Source organism: Canis lupus, chromosome 18 (assembly GCF_003254725.2).
Source record: "Canis lupus dingo isolate Sandy chromosome 18, ASM325472v2, whole genome shotgun sequence".
Classification (NCBI taxonomy): domain Eukaryota; kingdom Metazoa; phylum Chordata; class Mammalia; order Carnivora; family Canidae; genus Canis; species Canis lupus.
Genome location: NC_064260.1, coordinates 46,925,551 through 46,950,066, shown reverse-complemented (window position 1 = coordinate 46,950,066; position 24,516 = coordinate 46,925,551). Strand labels below are relative to the sequence as shown.

Sequence of the window (24,516 nt, the reverse complement as noted above, 5' to 3'; positions counted from 1 at the left end):
GGGTGGCTCAGTGGTTGACTGTCTGCCTTCAGCTCAGGTCATAATCCCAGGGTCCCCACAGGGAGCCTGCTTCTCCCTCTATGTTTCTGTGTCTCTCACGAATAAATAAATAAAATCTTAAAAAAAAAAAAAAAGAACAAATGCTGCTCTAGGACTCATTCATTATTATCTCCCAGCTGTGGTATAGGAGGTGCTTCCAGAGTCGTGGCTTTGCACCATAACCTTGTAACCTCATGTTATGAGATGAATTTCATTCCTTTTCCACTCATGTGTTGTGTGGAGGTCTAACCCCCAGTACCTCAGAATGTAGCCCTATTTGGAAATAAGTACCTGATTTGCAGTTGTACTTTACTAGACGAGGTCATAGTGGACGGAGGCTGCGACTTTTTGCAACATGACTGGTATCCTTATAAAAAGGGGAATTTTGAAAACAATGAAATCTTGCTGCTTGCAACAACATATGGATGGAGCTAAAGAGTATAATACTAAGTGAAACAAATCAGTCAGAAAAAAACCAATATCATGATTTCACTCATGTCAAATTTAAGAATTAAAAAAAAATGAACAAAGATAAAAAGGGAAAAACCAAAAACACAGACTTTTTTTTTTTTTTTCCACATTTCATTTATTTGAGAGAGAGAACCAAAAAGCACAAGCAGGGGGAAGGGAGAAGCAGACTACCCTCTGAGCAGGGAGCCCCACCCAGGACCCCAGGATCATGACCAGAGGTCAAGGCAGAGGCTTAACCCACTGACCCACCCAGGCACTCCAAAAAAAAAAAAAAAAAAAAAAAAAGCAGACTCTAATCTATGGAGATCAAGTAGGTGGTTATAAAAGGGGAGGTGGGTGGGGGCATGGATGAACTAGGTGAAGATTAAGACTTATGGTGATAAGCACTCAGTAATGTGCAGAACTGGCAAATCATGTATGGTACACCTGAAACTAATATAACACTGTATGTTAACTATAACTGGAATAAGGGGCACCGGGGTGGCTCAGTCAGTTGAGCACTGATTTTTTTTTTTTTTTTTTAAGATTTTATCCACTTAGGGCAGCCCGGGTGGCTCAGTGGTTGAGCATCTGCCTTTGGCCCAGGGCCTGATCCTGGAGACCCAGGATCGAGTCCTGCATCAGGCTCCCTGCATGGAGCCTGCTTCTCCCTCTGCCTGTGTCTCTGCCTCTCTCTCTCTCTCTCTGTCTCTCATGAATAAATAAATAAATAAATAAATAGATAAAAATCTTAAAAAAAAAAAAGAGTATCCATTTATTCATGAGAGACACAGAGACATAGGCAGAGGGAGAAGCAGGCCCCATGCAGGGAACCCCACCTGGGGCTCTATCCAAGGTCTCCAGGATCACGCCTTCTGGGTTGAAGGCGGCACTAAACCACTGAGCCACTCGGGCTGTCCCAGCATCTGACTCAATCTCAGCTCAGGTCTTGATCTCAGGGTCATGGCTTCAAGCCCTTCATTGGGCGGTGGGGCCTACTTAAAAATAATGATAATGGGGATGCCTGGGTGGCCTTTGGCTCAGGGGATGATCCGGGTCTGGGCACCGAGTCCTGCATCGGGCTCCTGTGGGGAGCCTGCTTCTTTCTCTTGTCTGTGTCTCTGTGTCTCTCATGAATAAATAAAATCTTTAAAAAAAATGATAATATTAATAATAATAATAAATAACAGGGGAAATTCGGACACAGACACGCACAGTGGGAGAACACTGTGTGAGGATGAAGACAGAAATGGGGTGATGCTTCTGTAAGCAAGGAGTGGGAAAAATTAGCTGACATTACCACATGCTTGGGCGGAGACTGCAAACAATCTGTGGCTCAGAAGGAAACAGCCCTGCTGAATGTCTCCTTGTCAGACTTCCGGTTTCCAGAACTGAGATAGGATGAATTTCTGTTTAAACCAGCCAGCGTGTGGTTTGGCACACACTGTGCTATGGCAGCCTAGCAAATCTACACAGGGTCGTTCCCCAGGGCCTGTCTTGTCTGCTCACTTTTCACTCTAAGTGCAGTTTCTTTTCTTTTTTTTTTTTTTTCTTTTTTTTACAGGATTTATTCATCTGAGGCAGAGAGAGAGAGAGAGAGAGAGAGAGCAGGCAGGAGCAGGGGGGAGGGGCAGAGGTAGCCCCAAGACAGGCCCGATCCCCTGACTCTGGAATCCTGACCTGAGCTGAAGGTAGATGCTTAACCCACTGAGCACCCCCGTCAGGATCCCAAAGACGGTTTCTTTTGCCTAATTACACGTCCTTTTACGAATGAATGGGACTGGTGGCACCGCCTCCTGGTCACCCCGGCTGGAAAGTTCTGGTAGGACGAGCCAAGAGGCTGTGAGCAGGGAGGGGAATTCCTGTTCTTGGGCTGTAGGGCCACTGGCTCCTCCCCGGACCAAAAAAAAAAACAAAAAAACAAAAAACGGCGGAAATTTTTATTTCTGGGCCGCCCCGCCCACCGGAGGAGGCTATAAAGCAGGCGCCCGGAGCGCGCTTCGCCGTCGTCGTCCGTGACCAGCGATGCTTCCCGAATGGCGCGTCCTGGGGCGGGCGTGGGCCGTCTGTCCCCTGCTGCTGCTCCTCAAGGTCCGGGTGAGCACCGCTCGGCTCCCGGGGCCCGCCGAGGCCAGCGGGGGGCTCGGGGCGCGCGGGGGGTGCGCGGGGCGCGCGCGGGGTTGGCTCGGGGCGCGCGCGGGGGTGGCTCGGGGCGCGCGGGGGGTGCTCGGGGCGCGCGGGGGGGTGCTCGGGGCGCGCGGGGGGGTGCTCGGGGCGCGCGGGGGGGTGCTCGGGGTGCGCGGCGGGGGCTCGGGGCCAGGTCCGGGCGGGGCGGGAGCGGGCTCCCCGGCCTGGCTGGGCGGCGGTGACTCAGCGCGCCCCGGGCGCCCAGGTAGGGGGGGGGTGTCGGTAGGTCTCCCTCGGGTTTTCGCCCGGGGCCGGAGCTGCGCCGCCGTGCATTCTTTTTTTTTTTTAAGACGTTATTTATTGGGGAGAGGCGCGCTGGTTCGCGGTACCCCGGGACAACGCGCGGAGCCGGAGGCACATGCGCTTAACCGTTGCGCCTCCAGGCCCACGCCAGGCAGAATCTTTAGCTCAAAGTTGCGTCATTTGCTAAAAATGATCTTGGCAGAAATGGCGTCGTAGCGATGCGATGATTTCTTTTTTGTTAAGATTTTATTTATTTATTTATTCATGAAGATAGAGAGAGAGGCAGAGAAGGTAGCAGGCTGCTTGCAAGGAGCCCGGTGTGGGCCTCGATCCCCCACACACCATGAAGCCCGGAACGTAGGCAGATGCTCAACCGCTGAGCCACTCAGGCGTCCCTGAAGATTTTGATCAAGTGTCGGAGAGCCTCAGGCAGAAAATCAGTGTTCTCCGCCTCTGAGTGTTGGTCTGAAAAGGCACTAGAGACTGATTACTCGCCGACGGTACTCCTCGAGCCTGCAAAGGATGAGGCCTAGGCTCTTTGCACCCGGCCATTTGCCGAGTTTGGCTACAGCGTTGCTGTTTTTCTCCCTGAGAAAGGATGCTTTTCTGTTTTTTTTTTTTTTAATTATTATTATTTAAGATTTTATTTATTTATTCATGAGAGAGAGAGAGAGAGACAGGCAGAGGGAGAAGCAGGCTCCATGCAGGTTGCTTGATACGGGACTCGGTCCTGGGACTCTAGCATCATGCCCTGAGCTGAAGGCGACGCTTAACCACGGAGCCACCCAGACGTGCCATTGATTTACTTTTTTTTTTTGTTTTTTTTTTTTGTTTTGTTTTGTTTTTTTGTTGTTGTTTTTTTTTGATTTACTTTTTAAAAAGGTTTTGCTTATTTTAGAAAGTATAAGGTGGGGGAGAGAGAGCTGAGTGCAGAGCCTGTCATAAGGCTCTATCTCACAACTCTGAGAGATCATGACCTGAGTGGAAACCAACAGTTGGGTGCTTAACTGCATGTGCACCCCCACCCCCCGCCCCATTTTAGTGCTCCTAAATAACGGACAGTCTGTCAGTTTGAGGTTGTTTGGTATTCCTGGGTGCAGTCCAGTCTTGGCGTCTTCTGCCTGGAGGGCATTCGTACCTAACACCTTTTTTTCCCTTTTTAAAAAAAAAAATTTCATTTATTCATGAGAGACACAGAGAGAGAGAGGCAAAGACACAAAGACACAGGCAAAGCAGGCTCCATGCTGGAAGGTTGATGTGGGTGGAACTCATTCCTGGGACTCCAGGATTACACCATCCACCGAAGGCCGGCGCCAAACCCCTGAGCCACCCAGGGACGCTTTTTTTTTTTCCTTTTTTATTGTGAATTTTGCTTTTCTGTTTTATTAATAGTAGTTGACATACAATATTATGTTAGTTTCAGGTGTACAGTATAGTAATTCAACATTTATATCTGTTACAAAATGATCATAACAATGCCTAGTTACCACCTGTAACTGTCACCGTCCTGTACCTTACATCCTATGTTTCGTCCCCATGACTTCCTTGTTTTATAACTGGAAGTTTGTACTTCCAGATCTTTTAATTTCTTTCTTTCTTTCTTTCTTTTTAAAAATTTTATTTGTTTATTCATGAGAGATGGCAGAGACATAGGCAGAGGGAGAAACAGTCTCCCTGCGGGGAACCCGATGTGAGACGCGATCTCAGGACCCCGAGATCATATATGTGTCATGTATCATCTCATTGTGGTTTTGATTTGCATTTCCCTGATGAGTGATGCTGAGCATTTTTTGTGGGCTTATTGATCATCTGTGTCTCCTTTAGAAAAAAGTCTACTTGGTTCCTCCGCCCATCTCTTAACCTGATTTTGTTTTTGTTTTTGTTTTGTTTTAATGGAGTTTGTATGAGTTCTTTACATGTTTTGGATGTTAAGCCCTTGTTGGATTTATCGTTTGCAAGTATTTTCTCCAATTCAGTAGATGGGCACTTCATTTTGTCAATGGTTTCCTTCTCTCTGCAAAAGCAGAGAGCCTTTTAGCCCATGAGACTGGTGGGTCATGCTTCAAAATATGGTGGTTGGTGCTTATTCAGGGTACATTCTTCCATCAGTTTTATTTTATTTTATTATTATTATTATTATTTTAAGATTTATTTATTCATTCAGAGAGAGAGAGGCAGAGACACAGGCAGAGGGGGAAATAGGCTCCATGCAGGGAGCCCACGTGGGACTCATCCCGGGTCTCCAGGATCACACACCCTGGGCTGCAGGCGGTGCTAAACCGCTGCACCACCGGGCCTGCCCCTATTTTATTTTTTTAACATTTATTTGAAGGAGGGGGAGCAGCCACGAGGGGAGAGGCGAGAGAGGAGAAGAGGGAGAAGGAGAAGCAAACCTCCCCACTGAGCAGGGAACCTGCTGAGGGGACCCATCCCAGGACCCTGGGATCCTGACTTGAGCCACCCAGGCGCCCCTTTCATCAGTTTCTTGTCACAAATGCTGAAGCTTTAGGGCGGGGAGAACTTCAAATCTGCAGCTTCTGGAATTAGCCTGCCAGTCTGATTGTGACAGTGCAGGAGAAATGCCTCTTTTCTCCTCTGCCTGGCTCAGGGTTCTCAGGACCCCTCCCAGGACCTTTCAGTCTGGGAGGCTGGGGTGGCCGTGAAGAAGACGCTCACTTCCTATTGGTGGCATGTTCTCGTTCACACAAGCACTTCACTTCCTGCAGGCTCTTTTTTTTTTTTTTTTTAATTTATGGTAGTCACAGAGAGAAAGAGAGAGAGAGGCAGAGACATAGGCAGAGGGAGAAGCAGGCTCCATGCACCGGGAGCCCGACGTGGGATTCGATCCCGGGTCTCCAGGATCGCGCCCTGGGCCAAAGGCAGGCGCTAAACCGCTGCGCCACCCAGGGATCCCTCTTGCAGGCTCTTCAGGGCTTTTCCACGTGGTTGCGGTTCCCACATGGCATTGCGTGTCTGTCTAGTGGACAATCTTTAGTGATTTCTTGGTACAGAAGCAAAGGGGCTGGAGGGGACTGAGCCTCAGCCTGAGCAGTTGCTGGAGGGAGCCTGGGGGTGGGGGTGGGGGTGGTGCAGGGAGCAGGGGGACCCATGGCTGGGGCGAGCCTTGTGGGGTGGGGGATTGCTGCTGGTAGGTGGGCCACAGCTGGGGACCTGGGGACCCCTTAGTCACCTGCACGGAGGTCTAGGAGGTGGGGAGTCCGGCACGTGTCTGGTATAAAATCTACCAAAAAGGAACCAAAAAGGGGATCCCTGGGTGGCTGAGTGGTTTGGCACCTGCCTTTGGCCCAGGGCATGGTACTGGAGTCCCAGGATCAAGTCCCACATCGGGCTCCTTCCATGGAGCCTGCTTCTCCCTCTGCCTGTGTCTCTACCTCTCTCTCTGTTTCTCCCATGAATAAATGAATATAATCTTTAAAAAAATCTACCAAAAAAACTCAGAATACGAGGTAATACTTTCTTGAAAATGAAAAATCCGTGTCGCCGCCCCACCCCCGCCCGCCACCAAAAAAAATCCAGGCTGAAATAGCATGAATTTAAAATGAAAACATTTTATTTTTAAAGATTTTATTTATTTATTCATGAGAGACAGAGAGAGAGAGAGACAGAGAGAGGCAGAGACACAGGCAGAGGGAGAAGCAGGCTCCATGCTGGGAGCCTGATGCGGGACTCGATCCTGGGTCTGCAGGATCAGGCCCTGGACTGAAGGTGGCACTAAACCGCTGAACTACCTTGGCTGCCCAAAATGAAAACATTTTAAATAAAGATGAAAGGGGACCTGGGGACCTAGCACTTGATCAGAGCCTGCCTGCTTTCCTATCCCAACTCAATTTCCGGGAAAAACTTACTCACCAAAGCTGGGAGCAGTCGACTGATTCAGTTTTTTTAAATCTTGCATCATGCTCCTGTGCTGAGTTGGAGGGGGGCTGGGATGTTACCTCCATCCACCCTTGTCCCGAGTCATCAGGGTACAGACGATGGGCCACCAGGGGTACAGCTGAAACCACCAACCCTCCTGCCCCTGCTCTGGTTCTGGCTGTGGGTTGAAGTACTGTTTCCGGGCTCCAAGAGCTGGGGGCTTGGCAGCACCCGCCAGCAGAGGAAGTGGGCAGGCCAGCAGAGGGGGCTGGACATGTGGCCTGACACTGGCTTGACATGGGGAGGGCAAGTCCCTACTTCTTCTAGTGTCATCTGCCCTCGCGGGGCACCCCCTTGCGGGCTGAGCTGATAAAACCTTGGCAGGAGGGAAGAAATGGCCTCCCATTATGTTCTTGCCAGAGAGAGTTCCAGAAACGAAAGCTGCTGGGACGCCTGGGTGGCTCAGCAGTTCAGTATCTGCCTTCAGCTCAGGGCGTGATCCTGGAGTCCCGGGATCGAGTCCCACGTCAGGCTCCCGGTGTGGAGCCTGCTTCTCCCTCTGCCTGTGTCTCTGCCTCTCTATGTGTCTCTCATGAATAAATAAATAAAGTCTTTTTTTTTTTTTAAAGCTTTCCTCTTGTTTTGAGATTTTTTTTTTTAACAAGGCTTTTAATTTTTCAGGTTTCATTTTGAAATACCTTTGGACTTTTGAAGTACCAAAACATTCCAGATGGTTGTGCAACAGTGTGAAAGGGCTGGATGCCACCATAGTGTACACTTTCAGGCGGTTACTTTTAAGTGGCATGCGTGCTAGCCCACAAAATAAAAAATGATATACCCCCTTCCCCAAAAAAAAGAAAAGAAAAGAAAAAGCCCGCAAAATAAAATTAAATAGCACAGACTGGTAGTTAACTAGTGTCTGCCCTCCACGCTCAGAACCAGGGGGTGCCCAGGGCGAACGTTGAAGCTGTGCCCTCCTCAGGTCACCTGTCCCACTGATGTCCTCAGGCTGAGTTCTCAGTCTTCTCTACCGGAGAAGGGACTCTGTCCTTGCAGCTGCAGCATCTCCTAGGCACATGACCCATGACACCCTTTCCCTGCCAATGGTGACTTTGGTGACAGTTCAGGTGCTGTTCGCCAGCTCTCTTCACTGTACGGTTAGTATTTTCTGCCTCTGTAATTACCAGGTATCTTGCTGGGAGTTGCCTTGAGACTAGGTAACTATCCTGTTTTCCCAGGAGCTTTTCATTCACCAAGTGCGTTCATTGATAGATTGTTGCCTGAACCAGTTACCATTGTAGAGGTTGCAGACATTTTCTTCCTTAAGCCCATCTAAATATTTTCTGTTACTTTATTGTTTTGCCCCAGGTAAAATGTAACCTAAAGCAGTAAAAACTGAAAACAACCTAATTAGTGTTCCAGTGAGGGGAACAGAAAAAAAGGGATGTGGAGAAGGGAATAAAGGAAGCAAAAGCCAGGAAAGAAAGATAAAAAGAATCCAAGAGAAAGTGGAATATTAAAAACACAATGTAAGAAGGCAGAAGTAAACTTAAAGACGGTGGGGGTCCAATACCTACAAATAGATTGAACTTTCTGAAGGATCGGGTTGGAGTAGAAGGGAAAATATGGGGATGTGGTGTTTTTAAGAGCTCTGCCTAAAAGTAGGTAGCACAAAAGGTAGGTGGGAAGTGAACGGAGTGAAAGTAGATGGCAGGTCCTTCTCACCTAGGGGTGGCGGGAGTGGCATTGTCACAGTCCAGCAGGAGAGTCTTGCTAGTTCTGTGTGTGGCTGGAGGTGCCATGAGCAGCAGCTCAGGGGTTACAGATAAATGTCACTGAGCAGGCAAGTTTACGAAGCAGAGTTCAGCAAATGGCAAGGATCTGGGGCACTAGCACAAGAGCAGGAACTGACATAATTGCCTGGTGAAATCTACGATTTCAAACTTAGTAAGAGATTTTAATATACCTCAAAACCCGATACATTGAGCAGAAACCAACCAGTAAGGATGCAAAAAATTAGAACCATATCGTGACCAGTCAGCAGTGTGTGTGCACCTGGATAGCAGGTTCCCAAGCGGTGGGTGATGTGCTTTCTTGACACAGATACGGCTGCTGAACAGATTAACTAGAACGAAAAAAAGTACTCGGGGGGGCCCCTGGGTGGCTTCGTCCCTTGAACGTCTGACTCTTGATTTGGGCCCAGGAGCTTGATCTCAAGAGTCCTGGGAATCAAGCTCCGTGTTGGGCTTCACACTCAGGATGGAGTCTGCTTGGCGTTCTCTGCCTCTCCCTCTGCCTCCCCTGCTTGTGCACTCTCTAAAATAAATACTTTTTAAAAATATTTTATTTATTTGAGAGAGAGCGAGAGCACACACAAGCACAAGTAGGGGGAGCAGTCAGAGAGAGAGGGAGAAGCAGGGTCTTCACGGAGCAGGGAGCCTGATGAGCTCCATCCCAGAACCCTGGGAATCAAGATCTGAGCTGAAGGCAGCCACTTCACCGACTGAGATACCCAGGTGCTCTGAAATAAATCAGTCTTAAAAAGAAAAAAGAAAAAAAAAAAAAGGAATACTTATTCCCAAAGGATCCATCACATACAGGATCCAGTTCTGGCTGAGCCAGTAGGTGAGAGCAACAACAGAACAGTGGGCTGTACCACATGTTTGGAAACAACGAACATTTACCCCCACAGTAACACTGCTCCATAACACCGAGTCCAAAAGCACAGAACTACATAGGAAGTTTCCACCCCCATGAAGTGGTAGGTGACTGTCCACCTCTCTGCTCCTATGTGTCCAGATAGAGGGTGTGTGTGGCTCCGTCTGTAGCAGAGGCTTCTCTTAATAACACCCGTCTCCTCTTTCTGATTGAAGGTGCCCATGGCAGCCATTGTGTCCGATTGTATGGAATATGAATATAAACCTGAGGGTCTCAACCTCTGCTGTGAAAAGTGCCCTGCCGGTGAGTCCCAGAGTATCTTCTGGATCCTTGTGGGGTGGCTCTCCAAAGCTAGAGAAGGAAGGCTGTGGGCTCTTGGAGCAGAGCTGGAGGTGGGGTGGGGAGAACTCTGTTGGCTCAGGTGGGTGGACCTCTCCTTGGCACCCACCCACCCCCTCTGTGCCCCCACTCTGGAGGGCTTTCACACAAACAGGTTTGTGGGTTTGTTTTGTTGGGTGAGATGCCTACAGCAGGTGGAGGACAAGCTGGGGGTTCATACCTAGGCTGGATACTCTTACCTCCCCTCCCGTTGGGGTGACTGGACACCTGCTGGTTGTAGCAGCGCAGGGGCCACTGCTGTCCTTAAGTACAGCACATTCATGGAGGCTTACTCACCTGCATGAGGATACTCTGAATGAGCTCCACAAAGCAGGTGGGGGCTGCACCCCCCTCCCATTCTGTGTCACTTCATCTACACATGCAGACAGATGTGCACGCACTACAGTGAGAGCTTCAGGGGTCAACCACACACCTGTACCCACCCATCACCACCTGTATGTTCCACGCCCACGCTCTGCCGGCACAGGACACCTGTTTCAGGGACCAGATATCCTACCTGGGCTACTCACCCTGTACGCTCCTAACACCTCTGTCTGTATACTGCACATCTGTGTGTCCTCATCTTTGTGCACATGGCACCCCGCCCCCCACAGGCACAGCTCATGGGGAGGTGAATTAGACAGTTGTTTCAACTGGAAACTTTGTAATTCAGACTCTACAAATTGCAGTTTGTGACAACTTCCTCCCAGCAAGGTGTGATTTGACTCCGCTACAGCCTTTGCACGAGACAGGTCCTAGAACTGAGAGCTCCTCTGAGCCTGGTCAAAGACCTGTGTCTCTAGACCTCCAGTGTCCCCTGTAACTCCACCAGAAGCTGTCCAGCCCACTCTGGAGGGCTGGGGGTAGACACACAGACACTGTCAGGTTCTTAGGTGGGTTCCAGGGTGTATGCTGAAAACCATCTGCTTGTGTGTCCTGCAAGATGTACCTGAAAGCCGAGGGGCATCAAGTCCCTGGGTTCCTGAGACACATGTGGCCAAGTTGTCAGACTACAATGCTCCAAGGAAATGATTGCTGAGGGCTGGTCCCCAAGTGGAGGCCTCGGGCTGGGTCGGGTTGGGTTTGCTCTGGGCCCCCACCTCACCTCTATGTACCCCCCCTTCACAGGCCATTATGTCAGCAAACACTGTGATAAAAACCATGGTGCTGGGGTATGTAGCCCGTGTGAACCTGGAAGCTACCTTCCCTACCGAAATGGGGAGACAAATTGTCGGCTGTGCAGTCGGTGCCGAGAGGGTAAGTGGACTACAGCCAGGCACAGTGGGATTTGTTTCTTAAAACATAGCCCGCTTCGACTCAGCTTGTCAGCATTGCCCCAAGGAATTATTACAGATGAGCGCAATGATAGAGCTGCCATGTATTTAGTCAGTCTACACAGAATCAGGATTTTTAGGAACACTATATGCAGGAATAATATGCAAAGATTTATCTATATATGTTAGCAGCAAAGTGTTGTATTTTTTATTCTTATTTATTTATTTTTAAAGATTTTATCTTATTTATTCATGAGTGACACACAGAGAGAGAGAGAGAGAGAGGCAGAGACATAGGCAGAGGGAGAAGCAGGCTCCATGCAGGAAGTCCAATGTGGGACTCGATCCCGGATCCCAGGATCAGGACCTGAGCCGAAGGCAGACACTAAGCCACTGAGCCACCCAGGCATCCCCCAAGTGTTTTAAAAAATGTAATTTTTTTTAAAAGATACTATTTGCAGTAGCAAAAAATAGGATTCTTTGAGATAAATTTAGCAAAGGATGTATAAAATGTTAATGTGAACAAACAACATTTAAAGAAATCTACACATGAATCTACATAATAAGTAAGAAGACTCCATGTTTTAAAGAAATCAGTTCTCCATGATATGGATCTTAGACTCTGCATTCCCAGGAAGAATCCCAATGAAAATAATTCAATCATGCTGTATATTTTAAATACAGAATTTTTATATATTATTATTATTTTTAAGGTATTATTTATTTGAGAGAGAGAGAGCAAGAGTGGGAGGGAGAGGGTGAGGGAGAGAGAAACTGAAGCCGACTCTGCGCTGAGCAAAGTCCATGCTGGGCTCCATCCCATGACTTCAAGATCATGACCTGAGCTGATACCAGCAGTTGAACGCTTAACTGACTGAGCTAGCCAGGTGCCCCCACAATTCTTATTTAAAAAAAAAAAAAAATCTTAACAGATATTTTCATGAAATCTAATGAGTTGACAGTTACCGAAACACTCAGGAGAAATGGAAAGAGCATACTGGCTCTCCATGTGTTAAGGCTTAGTGCAAAGAAGCAGTGAGACCAAAAAAAAAAAAAAGAAGCAGTGAGACCGCGTGTGATACTCACGTAAGGCCAGTGGAAGAGTCGACAGCCCCATCGATGTGGAAGGTGGTATGTGGCACGGTGACTGGGCCCCCTACCACCCCTAGGAGGAAGGGTGGCATCTCAAGTTTTGCTGGCCCAGGTTGCTGGCTGTCCACACAGAGCAGGCTCTAATGCAGGACAGGAGGCTTCCGCTGCCCACACAAGTCAACTCCTGAAGCATAGGCCAAATGTGAAAAGTCAGCCTTTAAGAAGCAAATATAGAGTATGGGGGCACCTGGGTGACTCAGTGGTTGAGCATGATCCTGAAGGTCCTGAGATCGAGTCCCGCATTGGGCTCCCCACAAGGAGCCTGCTTTGCCCTCAGCCTGTGTCTCTGCCTCCCTCTCTGTATCTCTCATGAATAAATAAATCTTTAAAAAAACAAAAAGAAAGAAAGAAAAAGAAAGAAAATACAGAGTATGACTTCGAGGCAGTGGAAAAACATTTTATGGGAGTCCTAAAAGTCACAAACCTTAAGAATGAGGTCGGTGAAAGTGACTGCGTTCAAATGACCAACTTCTATTATTGCAAGATACCCACGCTTTTAGAAAGTTAGGCTGCAAAGTGGGAGAATGTATTTATGTTATAAGCCATGCAGAATCACATCCAGAACAAACAAATTAGGAAGGAGGCTTGAAAAAACACTCAAGTGGAGAGACAGATGTGGCAAAGGTGAGACATAGGTGACCAGCAGACACGTAAAAAACGCTGGAGTAGACAGACGTGCTGTCACCGTCCAGTAGGCTGATGGAGTTGCAGTGCAGGTGTCAAACATTCGTCGGGGAGAGCAGAGAAGCAGAAGTCCTCTTCAACCTGAGGACGGCGGAAGGGCCCCCTCTTCCCCCTGTGGGGTTGATGTCAGCATGGCAGGAGGCAGGGGTCCCCTGTCTGCCATCCTTGCTCTCTGAGGTTTTATTTATTTATTTTTAAAGATTTTATTTATTTATTTATGAGAGATACAGAGAGAGAGAGAGAGGCAGAGACACAGGCAGAGGGAGAAGCAGGCTCCATACTGGGAACCTGATGTGGGACTCGATCCTAGGTCTCCAGGATCAGGCCCTGGGCTGAAGGTGGCACTAAACCATGAACCATTCAGGCTGCCCTCCCTCTGAGGTTTTATGCACACAGCACCTGGGGCAGCAGTGCGCTGTCCTTGGTGGGGCCCGCGGCAAATGGAGAGGTATGGGTGGTTTCTGAGCAGGTGGCCCTCGCCGGGACAGGGTTCATGCCTTCCACCAAGGTGCTGGGCGTAGCCTGTGTGGGAGGGGACGGCCCTGGCCTCGCACTGACCCTCAGCCTTGCCCTTTCAATAGACCAGGAGGTAGTCTCTCCATGCACAGCGACCCGTGACCAGCAGTGCCAGTGCAAGCCCGGCTACTTTTGTGACTCTGAAAACTGCGTGGAGAACTGCTTCCGGTGTCAAAGGTCCTGGAGACGTGGGCGTGGGCCCCTCCCGTACCCACAGTTCTGCAGACTCTAAGCCCCCAGTAGTGGTGGAGACCATCCAGACACAGGCAGCAGTGTCTGGGAGGGGCAAGGGCATAGAGGGGCCCAGCGGGGGGAGGAGGGAGCAATAGAGGATTCCCGGGGGAAGAGCTGTCTTGGACAGCGCCGTGTGGCAGAGCAGAATGACCATCGTCACTGTGAATGTCCTGTGGTGCTGTAACAGCGCCACAACTGGGTAGTTTTGAGAAAACCAACAGAAGTGTATTCTCTCACAGTTCTGGAGACCAGAAGTCTGAAACCAGTCGGGGCCGTGCTCCCTCTGCAGGCTCTAGGGAAGGACCCTGCCTTGCTTCTTCTGGCCTCTGATGTTGCCAGCACTCCTGGTGCTCCTTGGCTTACCTGCAGTCTGCTTCTGTCTTTTCGAGGTCCTCTTCTCATGTTTGTGTGTCTGTCTCTTCACATGGCCTTCTGTCTGTCCCAACACAAATTTCCCTCCTGTAAGGATGCCAGTCATCGAACAGTCTGGTGTGACCTCATTGTAATGTGATCAGGTCTGCAAAGACCCTGTTTCCAAATGAGATTATTTTCTGAGGTTCTGAGTGGGCACGGATTTTGGGAGGACCTTAATGGGGACAGTGATAGTGGCAAAGCCACCTGAGAAAATAGCTCTTGTTTGTGAGGCACGTTGTAAACTAATATGATTCACACTGTTGAACTGTACCTTCTTGTATCTGGCAAGTCTATAGTAAGGACTGCTTTCAGGTCTGGTTTGATTACGGTTCTGGTTTCTATGGATTCTCTTGCATGTCCCATTTTCCATTTCACCTTTGCACTAACTTCTACAGTTACAGCAGGGCCAGTGCTCACAGTCACATTCAGCTCTATGCAGAAACAGGGAGGCTCCCCCTCCCCCAATACACCACAAAGGGTGGGACAGAGCTTTACTCTTCAATGACCAATTTGGACCAGACAGCTGGGGAGATGCCAGGCAGTGATTTCCTGAAAGCTAGTGGGCCATCCTGGGAACTGAGGCTCCTCTAACCCCTGGCCTGTGGGTGGTGAGAAGGATGTTTTGGGCTGTACCCTGGCAGGGAGAAATAATACTCCAGGTTTCTTCACTTTTTCAGTTGTCCTGACCATGTCAGCTCGCCGTGCAATGCCACAAGGGATACAGTTTGCAACACACAGGATACTACAGACACATCAGGTAAGAATTTGATGTCATCTCTTAACTCCAAGTCAGCAAACTGTTCACGTAAAGGAAACAGGTTAGGCTTTGCAGGCCATACGGTCTGTTGTCACTCCTCAATTCTGCTGCCATAGCAAAAGAAGACAGAGTAAATAAACAGATATGTTTGGGTACCATTAAAACTTGACTTGTAGGAATAGGCAATGGGCTGGATTTGGCCCACGGGCCATGGTTCACAGACCTCTTTGAGTAAACAAACCGATACCATGGTGATGAGCTACGGCTGTGTGGGCTGGCATGTCCTGCCTCGTGTCCAGTGCCCCACGGAGCAGGTGGGGAGTGGCATGGCTGGCTTCCGTGAGGCCTGCAATTTTCTCCTGCCTAGTAGCACCCCTTCCCATCTCTCCTTTCATGTGATCCCTAAAGCCATGCACCAGGTCCCTGCCTTCAAGGGGCTCCTCGTCTGTAGAGGGACATGAGGATTTGAGGCAGGCACAAGTGATGCCCGAAGCCTTTGATCTTGTACAGATACTTGGGCTGAGTGTCTGTGCAAGACTCATGCCTGCTTTGATATAGGATCATAGGCAGGGTTTTTTCTTAGTTTTGATAGTTAAAACTGACCCCTGAACAACATGGGGTGAAGGGTGCCGATTCCCCACGCAGTTGAAAATCCATGTACAATGTTTGATTCTGCCCCCTCCCCCCCAAATATGAACTACTAATCACCTACAGTTAACCAGAACCCGTAGTGGTGACACGGAGAGTTGATTCTCTCCTGTTTTGTACGTTACATGTATCCTATGTACTGTATTTTTCCAACAACTTGAACTAGAGAGAAAACGGGATCCAGGGATTTGTAAGGAAGAGAAAATAATGTGTACAGTACCGTACCATATCTATTGAAAAAAATCCGCACCTAAGTTATCCTCACAGTTCAAAACTCAGTTGTTCAGGGGTGAGCTGTATTTATAAAGGTTGGTAATTACTGACAAAATTAGGCTAAAGTCCCTTTGTGTTGGGAGTATCCCCTCCTCGGCGGGGTGCCTTACTCACGCCGGGGGATCTCCTGGTTCTCGCCCTTCATTTATCATTTACTGGCTTCTGTACAGCTGGAGCGCTTGTGTCCCGTGTGAGAAACCTGGGCTCCCCTCTAGACAGTTTGTGGTTTTTTTACCTTTCTGATTTTGTTCTACAGTGAACCTGGCCTTCGTTTTCTTTTTTTTTTAATCTTTTTATTTATTTATTATTTATTTAAGATTTTATTTATTTATTCATGAGAGACAGGGAGAGAGAGAGAGAGAGAGAGAAAGAGGCAGAGACACAGGCAGAGGGAGAAGCAGGCCTCATACAGAGAGCCTGATGTGGGACTTGATCCAGGGTCTCTAGGATCACGCCCTGGGCTGCAGGCGGCGCTAAACCGCTGCACCACCGGGGCTGCCCTGGCCTTCGTTTTCTGCGTGGCATGGGGTAGGAGGTCCAGGTTCAGTGTGTCTTTCCAGACGTACATACAAATGAGCCCATGTAGTATTTTGCAGACATCCCCTTTCACCTGTAGGCAGTGTCAGGTGGTTGTAAAGCGAGCATCCCTATGAGCGGGAGGCTTTCCTTCTGTGCAATCTCGGGCCAAGCCCACCTTTACAGCGGGCCTCGACGTCCAAGGCACCGGGTCCCCCAGCTCTTCCTCCATATTGTCAGGCTGCTCTTGGACGTTGGTGTGTCCATTTACCTTGCAGAATTGGCTTGGTGATTTCCACCAAAAAAATTTGATGCGTGTGACTTGCACTTTTAAAGGATATTTTAACACCCAAAAAAAGAACAGATTAGGAAAGATCTAACCTGAGCACAAAGAAAATCTTTGAGTCAAAAAATGGCTTCAGTCAGGACTGGCCGTCCTCTGCCTCCTGCTGGAGGTGGCTGTGACCCCTCACGCCGGAGCTCTGTCCTGGGATACCAGGACCTCTTGCTGCACTCCTGGCGATGCCGACCTCTCTCCTCCCGCCTCCAGCCACCTGAGCAGGATCCCACATCCTCTGAGCTTGGGGTCTTCATCTGTGACCCAGGAAGCATGAGCCTTTTCTGCCTCCCAGTTGGGACGTTCAAGACGATGATCAGCGGGAGAGGGCTTGGGGCCTGGAGAGACTGCAGTGCTGCAGGCCCTCCTGGGAGCGGGAACTTGGCTGTAGCACGTCACTTGAGCAAGGAAAGTATGCTTGACCCTACTCTACCATTCTCTGCTACATCTCCTTCCAGAAAAGAAACCCGAAGGTGGGTCCCTCCAAATGTTTGTGCTGGTCGTCATCACCATCACCATCATCGTCATCGTCGTCGTCGTCGCCCTCATCTTCCTCCTCGTTTACTGCTATAAAAAGAAAGGTATAAATTCACATCAGGTCAGTCCTGGAAAAGCCAGCTCAGCAACCGCATCGGGAGGTCAGAAGTGGAGAGCCGGTGTTAGGAGACCCCGATGGGGTCTTTTACATTTAGAACACAGCTGTGTTTATTTTCTTACTCTTGTGCCTGAGCTCGGAACTCACGCACTGGGGGCTGCCTGCCACCTGCTTCTGGCACACAGGTCTTAAGCCCAGGTCAGGTCGGTTGGCTACAGATGCCATGTCCGAGGTGCTGTGGGCCAAGAGGTGGGGAGAGACCAGTGCTGTGTCCGCATGGGGGTGCCTGGGTGGAGGCAGGGGCCCCCGGTGCTGGCAGAGTGCCCCGAGGAAGCTCACCTCCCATGCTTTCCGCAGGTATGTGGCTCTACCAGAGGCTCATCAGCTTGTTGAAAGGCAAGTACTTTGTCGTGAATTCAGAGCAATTCTTTCCCTCATGGAAGTCCTTGTCCTCACAGGTGCCCTTTTTGTTAATTTCTTCTCTTCTTGGTCTTCAGGAAGGGTGGACGAACAAAGCAGCACTGTAAGTATTGCTCTGCAGTTTGCTTGATGATAGCTCCGGGCCTTGGTGGGTGCAGAGTCCCAGCAGACATCCCGGGGGCGGGAGCGCGGGAGCCCTTGCCTTCCCAGCCTCATCTGCACCTGCCTTGTTAGAGCCCCAGAATGTGCTGGAAGAAGACTTAAATTCTGCAGGTCTAGGCCAGAATGGAAAATAAGGCAGAGAGGGGCAGAAGGCTCTGCGTGATGCCCTGGGGCTGCTGTAACAGGTCATCACACACTGGGAAGCATGAAGCAATAGAGCCTCTTGTCTCCATACCTACAGGCTGGACTCTGGCATCGGGAATGCATGGGGCTGGCTCCTTCAGAGGCTATTGTGGGGGGTTCCTTCCTGCCTCTGCAGTCAGGGCTGGTAACCCTGGTTCTTCGGCAGAGGCATCACCCCATCTCTGGTTCTCATCACGAGTCTATGCATCTCAGACAGAGTCTGTCTCTCAGGAGGACACTGACCACCAGCTTTAGGGTTTGCATTAATCCAGTGTGAATTCCTGTAGTCGGGTCCGTTTTGGGGTACCAGAGGTTAGGATGTGCACATGTAGACACAACACTGGGGTGCTCCCAGACCACTGCCTGTAGAGCACACAGCGCAATAAAGCCAGTTAGATGAATTTTTCATTTCCCTGGAGTGTATGAAAGTTATGTTTACACCATAGTATAGTCTATCAAGTGTGCAATAGCTCAGTGTCTCAGAAAACAGTGTGCATACCCTACTTAAAAGATGCTTTAGTGCTGGGGGGTGCCTGGGGGTTCAGTACTGTGAAGACTATTGCCCAAGAAGTGCAGTAAAACAAGATCTGCCTGTATCTTTGGGGGCCCCCCCTTCAACCCACCAAAGGCTTGAGTTGGGGGGTCTTGGGATGCCCCCCACTAGGAGTTGCTGGCAGAGCAAGGATTTCACCCCATGAAATATTCTCTAAAATTGCATAGGGATGCCTGGGTGGCTCAGTGGTTGAGGGTTTGCCTTTGGCTCAGGTCGTGATCCTGGGGTCCTGGGATCGAATTCTGTTTCGGGCTCCCTGCAGGGAGCCTGCTTCTCCCTTTGCCTGTGTCTCTGCCTCTCTCTCATGAATAAATAAAATCTTTTTAAAAAATCTACATTTCCTGCTTACCCATCAGACAGTTGGCATCCTCCTCCCCTCGGAATATGTGCAGCAGGCTGCTGTGACCAAAATAACTTTGTCTTTGCCCTCTGCAGGTTGAGATACTGTTCCCTTCGAACCCCGAAAATCACCAGCCAGCCCTGGACATAGAAACATTGTTGCTGAAGGAGGGGCTTGAGGAAAGCCCCCACCCAAGGCCTTTGGAGGAGACCGAGGAGGGCATCGAGCTGCAGGATGTGGTGGTCAGAGAGAGCCCCCCAGCTCCAGAGCAGGTGGTACAGACTCCTGCTCTGGCTGTCTCTGTGTCACAGAACCAGAATGAAGTGTTCCCCTCCCTTAAGAGTCTGGAACAGGTACGTGAGCCAGCCAAGGGGGTCTGAGTAATGACAGCCTGTGCTCATGGAGCACTCAGGTGTGTGCAGAGCTCGGTGTTAACTGGTGCCATGCATGCTTTTGCACAATTCCTGTGTGAGTTTCCTGGGACAGCTTAAACAACAGGTGTTCCTTGTCTCCGTGTCCTGGAGGCTGGAAGCCCAGGGATGGCGTGTCATCAGGGCTGCATCTGCCCGAGGCTGAGAGGGCCCATCTGTGCCAGGCCTCTGGAGTCTTTGGGGCTCCTTGGGGAAGCGTCACCCCACCCTCTGCCTCCATCCTCACGTGGCATCTCCCTATGTGCAAGTCTATGTCTTAATTTCCCCTATTTGTGAGGATACCAGTCACTGTTGGAGTGGGCCCCCCATGACCTTGTCATAACTTTCCTATCCGCCGTAACCCTGTTCCTGGCTGCAGTCACATACACAGGTTTGGAGTCTAGTGTCCAGGGGGATGCAGTTCCACCCACAGGAGCCCACAGGTGCATGACGCCACAGCCTCTGAGCGCGTGCATGTCTTGGGTTGGCACACCAACACCCGCTAAGTGGCTCTGGGGAGTAGGGCTCTTCAGGAGGAGGAGGACAGAGCCCATGTTTAGGGAATGATGCGGTCCTGGCTTCTGAATCCTACAGGCAGGGCACAGGTGAGTCCCAGGGAAGAGGTCCCAGGGCTTCTGTGCCAGATGCCGTGGACCCTGGGGCCCCCTGGCATGGGTGCAGAGGTTGCAGACTGCACTGTGGAAACTGCATTCCTGGGTTGGGTGCTCTTAGGCATCATTTGAGGGAGACAGCCCCTGAGTGTCTTCAGACTCCCCGAGGCTCTGAGAGGAATCAGTACAGAAGCTGGGAGCCCTGCCAGCTCTGAGTGTCAGGAGGCAGGGGGCTCCCTCTCAGGCTGTGCCATGAGGACACCTCCCTTCTTACCCTGTTTTACAGCCAAGCAGCCAGTGCACAGAGCAGGGAGTCGTTTTCTGGGGCCAACAGCACTGGGTGCGAGGCAGAGCTGGGGTCTGAAGGCCTGGCTTTCATGTCCACAGTAGGTAGCCTGACACCGATGGGGAACCTGACCTCCCCCATAGGAGAAGTGGGCTTTGGAGCTGCGGCTCATGGGCAGCTGGGTGCAGCTGGTGTGGGCCTCCACTGGGAGACTGCATCTGAGTCTCCTAGCATCTCACTATGCATTTCTATGGACAAGTGTGCTCTCTGTTAGCATTCCCTGGAGCAGAGCAGGTCACCCCCAGGTGACAAAGTAGAGCTGTTCCCCACCTGCCCAGGCAGGGACCACTGAGCTGCCTCTGGGCCCAGGGCATGTCCTGGGGGACAGTGACCCATAGGACATAAGTGGCCGGTGAGCTCTCTGCCCCCATGGTGGATTCCTCGAAGGACATCACATATCCATAGAGGCCCACCTGCCCCCACCCTGCTCCTTCCTCAAACCAGATTGTGGTTCTGTTTCAGCCTCCTTCTCCTGGAACAATTTTATTTTTTTCCCTCCACAGGAATATGCAAAGAGATATTTTGTAAAAGATACATCAAATGAAGGTACATATTCTGAATTCCTTTTTTTTTTAAGATTTTATTTATTTGAAAGAAAAAAAAAGATTTTATTTATTTGAAAGAGAATGCGGGGGTGGGGCATGAGCAGGGGGAAGGGAGAGGGAGTGGGGAGAAGCAGAAGCAGACTCTACTGAGCAGGGAGGTCAATGTGGGACTTAATCCCAGGACCCTGAGATCATGACTTGAGCCAAAGGCAAACACTTCACTGACAGAACCACCCAAGTGCCCCTGAATTCCTCATTTATAGCAACTGTTAAGCCTTCATCTTGCTTGGCCTATGTGTCAAGGCCTGGTGTCCTTGTTTCCAAGGACCGTGTGCCAACCTGAGATGCGCTTTTTCACACTCAAGAATGACGTTAGGGGAAACAGCACTTGTCAAACATGAGTTTTGGTGGGGGGTTCATAGAAATTAGATACCGCTTTGATTTTATCATATGTTCATGTCTTTTAAGGAGGAATGAATGGTGGTAGGAATGCTTGTACCCTTGATGAATAGGCCCTTCTTGGTGGTCATCAAAGATTGAGACCTACCACGTGCCAGGTGCTTTTTGTATAGTTCATCTTCACAGGCAGCTCTACAAGACCGCCCCATTGTCCAGGCTTAAAAACACGACAGTCTGAAACTGATAGGTTGCAAAACTTGTGCCAGGTCTCAGATCCTAACCGTGGTCCCCAGCCGACACCAGGCCTTCTCAGTCTTGAGCAGCCTACAGCCTCTATCAAGAGATGTTAAGAGAGAGAAGCAGGGCAAGTGAACTGCAGCAGACTGTGGATCCCCGTGCAGCCCCCAACTGTCCCGGATCCTTGGCTCCTTCTCCCAAGCTCCAGTGATGAGCAATAAGCAGGGCAAGAGCTGTGGCCCCACCTCAGTATCCTGGCCTCGTACCCAATCTGTGACATTGGTAGGGGGTCGCACAGGACCTTCTACCTCCTGGGTATGGTGTGCTAGCTGTCGCCCAGTCCCCAGGGGACAGGAGGAGACACCTGTGATTGCACCCCTGGGGAGTAGTGACAAGAGGTGCCACACAGTCCTCCCAGAAATGTAAAGTGGTTTTTTTTTGTTCTTATTTCTTTCAGGTACCACCAGGCTCTATTATGAATTTGAAGAAATGATCCTGGACAAGAACTGGAAATCGCTGATGAGACTTATCGGTCTTGAAGAAAAGGACATTGAAACTTGCGAGCACGAAAACTCAGACAATTTGACGGAGCAGCATCATAAGATGCTCCTCAGGTGGAGGAACAAGCTGGGAAGGGAAGCCTCAGTTTTTAAACTGTTGGCTGCCCTACATAAAATGCAGCTGCATATGTGTTTGGAAAATATTATCAACGTACTACTTGTTGAAGGCATCTTAGGCAGGCATGCAGAGACCTCAGATTAAACTTTTGGCATGGGATTATGCCTTCACACAGGATCTGACCTATGCCAATGTCTACCTTTTGGAAACTTCTCAGTTTTCAGTTAGAAAGAATCATGTGCGTCCATTAACAGTGTCTCACTACATTTTAGTGAGAGTGCTTCCTGCCAAGATTAGTTGTGGGAATCACCCGTGGCCAAGGTGTAACCAGGGGTGAGCAGGTCCTCACTAGATTAACATTCCTCAGGGAACTTTCCCCAAGGGAAATTGTTTTTCTATTTAAAACAATGTAGCTGCTTGTGCTGAAGTCTTTTATGTCCAGGATGTGAATGAAATGCACAGGATATAAATGAAATGCAGTATTCCTCAATCACACCTTAGTGACTGCTTTCAGTCACTGACCACAATAAGCGAAGCATTTAATTTTATTGTAAAGTTAGCATTAGTTTAGTAAGTATAAGTTTTTCTGTTGTGTTTTCCTGTGTTTGTGGTTTTTTTTTGTATTTATTTTGATACTGTGCAGGAGTGGAGGGCAGAGGGGGAGGGAAAGGGGAGGAGAAAGTTTAAGCAAGCTGCCCAGCCTGATGGCGGGCTCCACTACATTCAAATCAAAAGCCACATGCTTAACCAATGGAGCCAGTCAAGCACTTTTGTTATTTATTTTTAATAAAATTTTTATCTTAAATAATGTTTCCTCTTCTTTCCGGTGTGTACACAACTTTGGGTGTGCTATCCCTGGCAGGGGGTATCGTGCACAGAGGAAGACATGGACCCCCAGGATTTAATTTACCAGTGGGAGGGCTCTGGCATGGGGGTCCAAAGCTGCAGAAGCCTCTTTTGGTTTGTGTTCCCCAGGGGTCTCTATGTCCAGAAATACTCATGCCTCAGAATGTGAGCTCTGCTCTGCCCTCCTCACCCCAAACATCAGTTCCTGGATGTGTTCACAGATTAGCCTGCTTATTTCCATTCAGTACCAAGCCTTTGACTTCCAGTGAAAGTAAATGTTACAATCACTCTGCTAACCCAGAGGTGGTTCGCTACCAACTCCCTTGTCTCCCAGGCCTCACCCAGGGCTTGCTGCTTTGTGGGGCTCTCCCAGGACCGGGCACTCACCCAACTAATCCAGGCCGTCATTTCGCTGCCCTGTAGACTATAAAGGCTTCCAGTCCTGTTCTCCCTGGATCTCCAGGCCTCGGCAATGTGTGAGTTCTAAAGCACAAATCCAGTCATGCCTCATCCTGTCAACTTTCAGTGGGTCCATACCATTCTTCACTCTGTTTACAAGATGCTCCAAAAAGGTCAAGCCCTGGCCTGTCCCTCAAGTCCCCGTCTCCTGCCAGGGCTGCTCCAGGGCATTCTGCACTAACAGTGAAGTTCTCCATGGTTTGCTTTCTGCTAGGTTATCTGCTGGATGGTACTGTGACAGGAATGCACTTCCCATCCATTCCAATCCCATCTTTTTAAGATTGTATTTATTTATTCATAAGAGACACAGAGGCAGAGACACAGGCAGAGGGAGAAGCAGGCTCCCTGTGGGCAGCTGGACTCGAGACTCCATCTCAGGACCCCGGGATCACGACCTGAGCTGAAGGCACTCAAACGCTGAGCCATTCAGGTGTCCCCAAATCCCATCTTCTAAGTTTCTTTCCAAGTAGTCCTCCATCCCTTTTCGACCGCCAGCCTGGGGCTGGGGCTGGGGCTTGGGCTTGGGCTTGGGCTTGTCCCTATGTCCCTTGGTGCAGTGCTAACTTAAACAGGCACGCGTGGATTCTGTCTTTAATGCCTGTGTCCCAGGGAGGACTACAACATCCTCCCAACACCCCCACACCTCCAGCGAGTCCCGCGCCTCCGCGCTGCCCCCCCCCGCCCGCCCCATCTTAGGTCGGGACACGGACCCTGTGGCCTCGAGGATGCTCCATGACGCCGCGCGTGGCGCAGTAACAACTACAACTCCCAGCATGCCCGGAGCCCGGGCGTCGGGAGTCCGCGGTGGTTGCCTGGCGACCGGGCGTATCCCGGAAGGCGGGGCGGGTGCTGGGCGGGACTTCCGGGGCGGTGGTTGCATCAGATTCTGGGAAGCTGGCATAGGGGCCGCTGGTTTGGAATTTCTAAGATGTCAGGTTCCTCTGGGGAGCAGGGTGAGTGCGCGCGGCGGGGCAGGCGGGGTCACTCCGTGCCCGGGGGGTCGGCGGGTCCCCGACCCGGCAGGCAGGGCGACCCCGGGGCCGGGGGGATCGGCGGGTCCCCGGGGCTGGCAGGCAGGGCCACCCCGGGCCTGGGGGGGTCGGCGGTCCCCGGGGCTGGCAGGCAGGGCGACACCCGGGGCCGGGGGGGTCGGCGG

General features: G+C 50.3%; 2 protein-coding genes and 1 long non-coding RNA gene across 8 annotated transcripts in view; 2 read left to right on the top strand and 1 right to left on the bottom strand.

Annotated features, from left to right (window-relative positions):
- Nucleotides 1-2,421: 2,421 nt before the first annotated feature.
- LOC112663206 (tumor necrosis factor receptor superfamily member 26-like) lies at nucleotides 2,422-22,863 on the top strand. 5 transcript variants are annotated; one of them, XM_049096392.1, is made up of 12 exons: nucleotides 2,422-2,586; nucleotides 9,669-9,756; nucleotides 10,960-11,088; nucleotides 13,523-13,634; nucleotides 14,783-14,862; nucleotides 17,095-17,217; nucleotides 17,589-17,627; nucleotides 17,729-17,754; nucleotides 18,985-19,242; nucleotides 20,197-20,296; nucleotides 20,760-20,802; nucleotides 21,895-21,988. In XM_049096392.1, the coding sequence occupies exons 1-10, from the start codon at nucleotides 2,515-2,517 to the stop codon at nucleotides 20,272-20,274; spliced, it is 1,005 nt and encodes a 334-aa protein (XP_048952349.1). In that variant the 5' UTR covers nucleotides 2,422-2,514; the 3' UTR covers nucleotides 20,275-20,296; nucleotides 20,760-20,802; nucleotides 21,895-21,988. The 5 variants fall into 5 exon arrangements, with proteins under 5 accessions (XP_048952349.1, XP_035557903.2, XP_025307610.3 ...); XM_035702010.2 differs by lacking the exon at nucleotides 20,197-20,296 and having other exon boundaries at nucleotides 2,424-2,580; nucleotides 21,895-22,863; XM_025451825.3 differs by lacking the exon at nucleotides 20,197-20,296 and having other exon boundaries at nucleotides 2,432-2,586; nucleotides 21,895-22,863.
- LOC112663207 (uncharacterized) lies at nucleotides 20,815-24,179 on the bottom strand. The gene is made up of 3 exons (XR_003139065.3): nucleotides 24,071-24,179; nucleotides 23,289-23,449; nucleotides 20,815-21,533 (listed from the first exon to the last, which is right to left on the bottom strand). It is a non-coding gene; the product is annotated as an uncharacterized LOC112663207 (long non-coding RNA).
- The window catches only part of CARS1 (cysteinyl-tRNA synthetase 1), a 47,643-nt gene continuing 47,295 nt past the window's right edge, over nucleotides 24,169-24,516 (top strand). Inside the window, exon 1 of one of the 2 annotated variants that reach the window (XM_025451826.3) lies at nucleotides 24,169-24,313. In XM_025451826.3, coding sequence (XP_025307611.3) covers nucleotides 24,289-24,313 — 25 coding nt within the window. In that variant the 5' untranslated portion in view covers nucleotides 24,169-24,288. The remainder of the gene's footprint in view (nucleotides 24,314-24,516) is intronic. The other variant, XM_025451827.3, reaches the window with a different exon arrangement.